This window comes from Leptonychotes weddellii, chromosome 4 (assembly GCF_054177405.1).
Source record: "Leptonychotes weddellii isolate Sample4059 chromosome 4, ASM5417740v2, whole genome shotgun sequence".
Lineage (NCBI taxonomy): Eukaryota > Metazoa > Chordata > Mammalia > Carnivora > Phocidae > Leptonychotes > Leptonychotes weddellii.
Window position 1 is genome coordinate 73266092 of NC_138372.1, and position 9335 is coordinate 73275426.

Below are 9335 nucleotides of genomic sequence, written 5' to 3' on the forward strand. Positions count from 1 at the left end.
TCCAACTCCCCTCACCCCAAACCATGAAAGAATGAAAAAGGCATAAACGTACAGAGACAATAGGAAATGACAGGGAAAAAAAATGTCAACCAAATGTTGAAAGCTGAAGAGAGGATGGATGAGTAGCGACTGAGCTGACTAGACAAACCTAAAAAGGCCCGTCTGTGTGTGTTGGCTGGGAGAGGAGGTGAAAATAAGATGGGCTGGTGTGAGCCACAAAAACCTAGGGGGCCCAGGAATTCAAGTGTAAAATGTACTTTTGAAGGTTAGTTATAAATCTTCCTAAGGAACACTTAGGCTCCAGGGCCTCTCCTCCAAACCAGCAGGATATAGGAGCTTTGCTTTCTGGAGGGGTAAACCAGAGAGGGTCTGGACCTGGCATATCTGGCACAGCTGCAGCTGGGCGTAAGACTCTATTGAAAGAAGGGGAGATAAGTAAAAGCCTAAAAGCTGCATAGTGAGGACCCCTATTGCCACCACCAATGGGCATTCCATGGCTCAGCTCCTAGGATATCAACTACGTTGATATCCCCTGACGAGAGATTAGAGGATTCTTCTTTGGAGAACTTACCAATCCAAAGTAAAGACCTACAGATAATGCTATATGGTGGGGGAGGGGTCCTCCAGTGAAATGATTCCCTGACTGAACCAGACAGTGGAACTTAACCAGGAAACTGTCACCTCATACAGAGCTGTCAGTTCACTCTGTAGTTCCTCAGTCTTAAATTGAATTGGTAGCCAGTGATGATTCAACATTCACAGAAAACCTCTAGTGAAAGAAAAAGATCAAAATGAACAAAACAAAGGGAATTTAGGGAAAATAGAGACAACGCAGGCAGCAGAAGAAAACTATAAAAAAAAATATATAAAAACCTATAATATCCTCAGAAAGAACAAAGAAATAGTGCATCCATAAAATAAGTACCAAAAAAAAAAAAAGAAGAAGAAGAATGAAAGACCTCTTAGTCATTAAAAATATGATTGCAAAAGTGAAATTTTTCTCCTGGAGGATTAAAATATAAAATTAAAGAATTGTTCCAGAAGACAGAGCAAAAAGACAGAAACATGGAAAATAAAGGAAGGATAAAAAGTTAGAGGATACATTTTGGATACTCAACATCTGACTAATACAAGTTCCAGAAATAGAGAACAAAGGAAAGAGAAAGGAGGAAGTTATCAAAGAAAATTTCCCAGAGTTAGAGGACATGAGTAAAGGGAAGATCCCAGAAGCTTCTGAAGGGAAAAATAGATCACAGGCAAAGGATCAAGAAGTAGAGTGGGGTCTGATGTTCAATAGCAACTCTGAACCAGGAAGACAATGAAGCAAACTTGTCAAAATTCTAATGAGAGATTATTTTCAAAACTAGAAATCTATACCTATTCATGCTGTCAGTCAAGGGTAAGGGAAATTAAGTCATGTTCAGGACTGGAACATCCCAAGAGATTTTGCTCCCCATCTCCTTTCTTAGGAAGGGTGTTCTCCTCTGAAATGAATGAGTAAGCCAGGGAGGAAAATAGAAGTTTCAGGAAATGGGCTCCAACACAATAAAGAATAGGGAATTCCCAGAAGGGTAGCTATGAAGCAGGTATAAAAAATATCCAGTCCAAAGAGGAGCAGGAGAGCAGTGGGCTCCCAGAGGCATGTGTCCAAGGGAAAAAAAAAAAAAAAAAAAGGAAACTAAGAGAATACCAGATGTGTTTGAACAAGTAGAGAAAAGATTTATACTTCGGTGAAGCATTTGGTAAAGCCTATGGGAAACCAAGCAAATAAAAAATGTGAAACAATTATTAACTTCAGGAAAACCAAAAGTTGTATAGGAAAGAAACTATAATCAGAATACACTACTTGGTTTATACTTCAACAAAAATAAATACATAATTTTTAAAAAAGAATACACTACTTAGATCAGTTGTGAATGTTATTTATGTACAGATAATGTAAACACTAAACATTGATTAAAACATACTCAATGGTAAAAGGTTGAAAGTTTTTCCTCTAAGATCAAGAGCAAGACAAGAGTGCCTGCTCTCACCACTCCTATTCAATGTAGTACTGGAAGTCCTAGCCAGAGCAAGAAAAAGAAATAAAAGGTATCCAGAGAGGAAGAAGTAAAATTGTCTTTGTTTGTAGATGATATGATCTTATATATAGAAAAAGCCTAAAAACTCCACTGAAAGGGCGCCTGGGTGGCTCAGTTGGTTAAGCAACTGCCTTCGGCTCAGGTCATGATCCTGGAGTCCCTGGATCGAGTCCCGCATCGGGCTCCCTGCTCGGCAGGGAGTCTGCTTCTCCCTCTGACCCTCCCCCCTCTCATGTGCTCTCTCTCTCTCTCATTCTCTCTGTCTCAAATAAATAAATAAAATCTTTAAAAAAAAAAAAACTCCACTGAAAACTGTTAGAACTAATCAATGGATTCAGTAAAGTTGCAGGATACAAAATCAACATACCAAAAACAGTTGCATTTCTATAACAACAAAATATCTGAAAAATAAAACCATCCCATTCACAATAGCCTCAAGAATCAATAAAATACTTAGGATTAAATTTTTCCATTTCATAGATTGCCTTTCATTTTGTTGTTTTTTTTACTGTGCAGAGCTTTTTAGTTTGATGTAGTCTCACTTACTAATTTTTGCTTTTGTGGCTGTGTTTTTGTGTCATATTCAAAAAATTATTGCCAAGGCCAATGTCAAGGAGCTTTTTCCCTATGTTGTCTTTAGTTTTATGGTTTTGGTTCCTATGGTAAAGTCTTTAAACTATTTCAAATTAATTTTTGTGAGTAGTGTAAGATAGGGGTGTAATTTCATTCTTCTCTATGTAGTTATCCAGTTTTCCCAACACCATTTATTAAAGGGACTATCCCTTTCCCTTTCTGGGCCCTTGATTCTGATCCACTGATCTATGTGTCATTTTTAGGCCAGTGCCACACTGTTTTGATTACTATAGCTTTGTAGCATACTTTGAAATTAGTGTGATGCCTCCAGGTTTGTTCTTCTTTCTCATGACTGCTTTGGCTATTTAGGATCTTTTGTAATACCACACAAATTTTAGAACTGCCTTTTCTTTTTCTGTGAAAAATGTCATTGGAATTTTGACAGGCAATGCATTGAATCTATATATGGCTTTGGATAGTATGGATATTTTGACAATATGAGTTCTTCCGATCCTTGAACACGAAATATCTTTCTATTTGTTTGTGTCTTCTTTGGTTTCTTTCATCAAAGTCTTGTAGTTTTCAAGATATAGATTGTTCAGCTCCTCTGCACAGTAAAAAACAACAAAATGAAAGGCAACCTATGAAATGGAAAAAAATATTTGCACATCATATATATCATAAGAAGTTAATATCCAAAATATATAAAGAACTCATATAATCCAGTTGGGTGGCTCAGTTGGTTAAGTGTATGACTCTTGATTTTGGCTTAGGTCATGATCCCAGGGTCATGAGATCAAGCCCAACATCGGGCTCCACACTTGTGGAGCCTGCTTAAGATTCTCTTTCTCAACCTCTCCTACTGCCCCTTCCCCCCATATCCCACTCATGTATGCTGTCTTTTTCTCTCCCTCTAAAAAAATAAATAAATAGGGGCACCTGGGTGGCTCAGTCAGTTAAGCATCTGACTTCGGCTCAGGTCATGATCTCAGGGTCCTGGGGCTGAGTCCCACATCGGGCTCCCTGCTCAGTGAGGAGCCTGCTTGTTCTTCTGGCCCTACCCCCACTCATGCTCACTCTCTCTCTCGCTCGCTCTCTCTCCTTTTCCCGTTCTCTCTCTTTCTCAAACAAATAAATAAAATCTTTAAAAAAGAAAATAAATAAAGGGGTGCCTAGGCGGCACAGTCAGTTAAGTGTCTGACTCTTGGTTTCAGCTCAGGTCACAATCTCAGGCTGATATGGAGTCCAGGGTCAGGCTCCTTACTCAGCATGGAGTCTGCTTGAGATTTTCTGCCTCTCACTCTCTCCCTCTGTCCCTTCCCCCACTTGCACGAGCACACTTTCTCTCTCCCTAAAATAAATAAAATCTTTTTTTAAAAAAAGAAATGCACAGATTTAATAAATAAATACATAAATAAAATAAAGGTCACCTCTTAAGAAAAAATCCAGTTAAAACACAGGCAGAGGAACTAAATAGATATCTTTCCAAAGAAGACATACAAATGACCAACAGGTACATGAACAGGTATTCAACATCACTCATCATCAGTAAAATGCAAATCAAAACCACAAGGAGATATCATCTCACACCTGTTAGAATGGATGTCATCAAAAGACAAGAGATAACAAGTTTTGGCAAGGATATGGAGAAAAGGGAACCCCTGTGCACTGTAGGTGGGAATGCAAACTGTTGCAGCCACTATGGAAAACAGTATGGAGCTTCCTCAAAAAATTAAAAATAGAACTACCCTATGACCCAGCAATCCCACTTCTAGGTATATATCCAAAGGAAATGAAAATAGGATCTCAAAGAGATATTTGCACTCCCATGTTTATTGCAACATTATTCACAATGCTAAGCTATAGAAACAACCCAAATGTTAATCAAATATCAACAGATGACTAAATAAAGAAGATGTGGTACACACACACACACACACACACACACTGGAATTTTTGTCAGCCATGAGAAAGAGGAAAATGTAGATGGACCTTGAGGGCTGTTGCTAAGTGAAATAAGTCAGAGAAAGATAAATACTGTATGATCTCACTTATATGCAAAACGTAAAAAAGCCAAAACAATAGAAACTTAGCAACAGTAGAGTGGTGACTACCAGGGCTTGAGGACGCAGTTGGGGGAAACGGGCAGATGTTGGTTAAAGGGTATGAGCTTCAAGTTAGGATGAATGAGTTCTAGGGATCTAATGTCCAGCATGGTGATTATGGTTAATAAGACTGTATCATATACTTGACAATTGCTGAGAGAGTAGAACTTAAATGCTCTTACCACAATAAAGAAATGTAATTATACAACATTGTTAGCTACTGCTGTGGTGGTCATCATTTGCAATATGTAAGTATCAGATCAACACATCGTACACCTTAAACTTACACAATTTCTTTTGTCAATTATATCTCAATAAAACTGGGAAAAAACTCTAAAAAGTTCAATATAATTATATTGAGAAGAAGGAGAGAATGGGAAAATGTTTAGGTTGTATAAGACAATCAACAGACATGTTTCAAATGAGAAGTCAGGGGTGCCTGGGTGAATGGCTCAGTCAGTTGAGCATCTGACTCTTGGTTTTGGCTCAGGTCATGATCTCAGGGTTGTGAGATGCGGCCCCACATCGGGCTCCACGATGCTTGTGGCGCCTGCTTGGGATTCTCTCTCCCTCTCCTTCTGCCCTGCCCCCCACCTCTAAAAAAAAAAAAAGTGAGAAGCCAGTAGACAGTATCAGAGGCTGAAAAAAACACATGGCAGAAAGAACAGGTAATTTGGAAGTGTGGGGTGAGTTACAGAAGAAATAGCTAACATACCTCTAGGGAAAGAAAATGAGCAGTGGGGAAAGCCAACTGCTACCTTTCCTGGTTAGCCTCGTGCTATTTGACTTAAGATATTTACATATTACTTTGGTAAAAATAAAATGCATGTCAACTAACTTAGAGCACTGTTTCTTTATTAAGGAGTTCCACTTTCTTTTTTACATGGTGCTGAATTTTGAAACCTTAAGATTTTCCCTCGTCCCAAGGTTGACAATATCTCATGTTCTGGCCTGCACTCGGGGGGCGGGGTGGGGGGGAGATTCGCCAGCGTGCGTTCATCTTTGTCATTCACGTAAGCATCACGAGGGCTGAAGAGCTCATGCCTAGACCATCAAGTGCCAGGATACGGCGACCTGTAAAATTTCTTTTACAACCATTCGCTTGAAGAGGGGTCAACAGAGAGCCATAAAGATGTGGCTGGGGATGGTGATAGGAAGGAACTAGAACCGTTCAACTTGGAGAAGGGGCACTTGAGGCATGACTTCATCATTGCTTTCAAATATTCCAAAGATGGTTTCCAGCAGCTCTTGATTGGCTGAGAAGGCAGTGAGGGAGATGGGTGAACAGCCGAGCTTTTGGGATTTAGGCAGGACACTGATGGATTTCATAACCCTAACGAGAGTCGCTGAGGACAGCTACAGAATCCTGTTCTTCATAATAAAGACAATCTCCTTTTCCTGGAGGATTGGAAGGATGGACCGTACTGTGATGTTGCTGGAAGAAACCTCAGGAAAGGATAGTCTCTTCAGGGACCACACAGCGCCCCTTTGCTGGGGACTGGATTTACACTGGACACCATCCCTCCCGTTCAGGCTGGTCCTTGTCCAGGAGCCTCGGCACACAGCTACTTCTAATACTGTTCAAGAGTCCTCAGCACTGGGCCAGATCTCACTGGAGTGACCCTTGCCTCTAGGACCCTGAAGTTGCTTGCTCTGCCTGATGCCGTGTTGTCCGCAGGACGAGTGGTCGCCGCACAGCCCTAGTGTGCCATGACCCAAAGCCGCCACAGGACTCGGATGGAGGGGACGGTTAGAGCCTCTGTCGAGCGCCTTGAGTTGCTGTGGTGTCCCGGGGCTCCGGCTCCCACAGGACAGCCGCAAGTTTAAAAGGCGGGGGAAGCTGGGCCCAGGCTGTGGGGAGCACAGGCTAGGGTCACCTGCTGCCTCACACTAGCCAGGTCTTCCTTATGCCACCCCCACAGAAGCAGGGTGGAAGGTGCTGCGCACGCAGTGAGCCCTAGGGACAGAGGGCAGGCCTGACGGGAGGCCCCAGCTTCCTCAGCTCCTCACGGGGGTGCCCCACACGCCCCGCGCTGCATTGCCATCCCGCAAGCTGGTTCTCAAAAGACGATGAAATCCAGTGAGGAGTATTCTTTTAAGCTTCGTCGGATATAATCAGGTCCTCTTCCTGAGGGCGGGTTCTGCTGCTCGTGAAGGAGACAGAGATGAAGGTCGGGCCACAAACACAGCAGGGGAGGCAGGGCAGGACGATGTTACCTCTGACCACAGAGAAAGGTCTGAGAAGAGAAGGTGGAGGCCTCAAAGACACTCCACTCATTTAACCCTTTTCTGTAGGGTGGTTTCTAATGGGGGGCTGGGGTGGGTATTGAACGACTCCTGACTCCACGAGCTGGCCTGAGTTGGAAGGGCCTTCTTTTTAACTTTCTCTCTCGTCACGTGAGAAGCCAGCTCCTGGAACTAGTGCATCTTCTTCGACCCAAGCCCTGGAGAGGCTGGAGTCACAGCCAGGATGTGTCACGGGTTAATCCCCTCCCAGCAAAACCTTCTCAGAAAGATGAGGCGCAAGCCCAGACTTCAAAACCTGGAGGACCAGACTCCAGAGCCCCCTTCGCCGTGGCCTGTGAGTCACTTGTTTCCCTACCAGATGGGAAGCAGGTGCTGTCCTCTTTCCCCTGCATCCTCTCGAGCACTGTAATAAGTTCTAAGGCACATAAATCTCCTAAATGGAAAAGTAAACATTCTTCCTTCCTTTAAAAAAAAAAAAGCTGAGAAAAGGGAAAAACCATGTCAGATTTTCCTGGCCGGTACTATTCTTCTAGTTTATCACACCAACATGAATTCATATCAGCAATAGTTTCCCTGGTATTTCCTATTTTCAATAATACTGAATTGAAACACACATCACCCTTTTTGTGGGGCCACAGGATCATGGTTACTCCGCTCCCAATAGGACTTTCGGGTTCTCCTTTCCTTCCGGATGATTTCAGTAACAGCAGAATACAGCCCTTTGCCAACTCTTGAGACCTTTCTGGCCGCATTCCTTTTTTCTCCCTCAGAACCTAGGCTCTTGTCAAAACCTTAATTCATAGTGACTTATTAGCAACCTGAGCGAGTTTGTAGAATAATCCATTATGAAGTAAGCAAGCCTCACTTGGAATCAGTGAGGTGGCTTCTTGGAAAGGGCCTCATTTTCTAGAACTGGCACCAACGGGAATTGAGATGGTCAGGGGAGGGGTGGCACCAGCCCTGCCTCTCTTTTATCTTGCAGGTTTGGGGTAGGGTGAAGGCCATGCCCATTCTGTTCTTTTTTACTTTTTGTTTCACCCCTGCTCGTGAAACTGGCTTTCCCGTTCTTGGTTGCTGTGTCATGACACGTTCCACAAATGATTCACACTGAAGTAACCTTTAAACAGCAGAGTAGAAATCAGCTGGATTTTAGGAGACTTGAGCTGTGTGGAAGCCAGAACTTTCTGTCCCTTTAATCAAGCTGGAGCTCACTGGTGTCCCTGTGGCTGCCCTTCCTGATCACCTGATTTGGTGGTGATTTTAATCACCAAGCTAATGCTGGCAATATTTACATATGTAATGTAGACCTTGGAAATGATTATATAATTAAACTTCTGAAAGTAAAAATGAGATTAAGAGAAAACTTACAGGATTGGGGGAGGGGGGAGGAGGCGTGGTAAAAAGGGAAGCTTGTTTATTTTCATTCCTCAGTGTTTTTTTTTTTTTAATTTTCCGTTCTGTTTGTTTGTAGCATTGAATGCCATGAAAGGAGTTAGTCCAAGAAATAATTTAACCTTAGCTACCAATGAGTATAAAAGCTTTGCCAAATTGCATTGCTGCTTTATAAATGTTAGCACCGTTGATGATTTGAACCAGAGAGAAGTTTTAAATGGTGTTTTTTAAATGCTATCTTTTTCCCCCCTATTCCCAGAAATAAAAATGACCCTCCTGATCGCCCAAACCTTTGGTCTCTCTCTATTCTTTTCTGCTACCATCAAGGAACAGCCATAAAAGGGTCATTTTTAATCACTGTGATGAGGATTCCGAGAACCATTCTCATGTACATTTCCAACGCTCTGAAAGGGAAGGTAAGGCAGCTCCTTAGTGCACATGGCAGAGGGTGTTGAAGGGGCAGAAAAGATAATGACTGGACAGCTGCCACAGGTCCCAGGACAGGAGTGTGGACCCGTGACACTGGCCATTCCCAAGCCTCAGTGTTCTTCAGATCCCACCCCCCACCCCCAACCCCACCCCAGCAACCTTTTTGTCCCTAGCCTGTTTTGTTTATGGTTTTGTTTGTTGGGTTTTTTGTTGTTGTTTTGTTGTTTGGGGTTTTGGGGTTTGTTTTTTTTGACCACAAGGTGGTGGAGGTGGGGTGGGGAGGGAATAGTTCTAAGTTAGCTGGTTTTCCTTCTCATTTAAATGCTGAACAAATGGAAGGAATTTTTCAGATAAAACCTTTAACAAGTTTTTGTAGACATTTATCCTGCTTTTTTTTTAAGTAAGAAAATATACTGCAAGATTTTTTTTTAAGTAAGAAAATATGCTACAAGATAGGAATAATATTTGTTTCTGTTTTAATGCTAAAATATTCCTTCCTTTTCTGCTT

General features: G+C 42.1%; 1 protein-coding gene across 1 annotated transcript in view; it reads left to right on the forward strand.

Annotated features, from left to right (window-relative positions):
* Positions 1 to 8629, forward strand: part of SLC44A3 (solute carrier family 44 member 3) — a 22828-nt gene extending 14199 nt beyond the window's left edge. Inside the window, exon 7 of the mRNA XM_081816794.1 lies at positions 8478 to 8629. Coding sequence (XP_081672920.1) covers positions 8478 to 8629 — 152 coding nt within the window. The remainder of the gene's footprint in view (positions 1 to 8477) is intronic.
* The last annotated feature ends 706 nt before the right edge of the window (positions 8630 to 9335 follow it).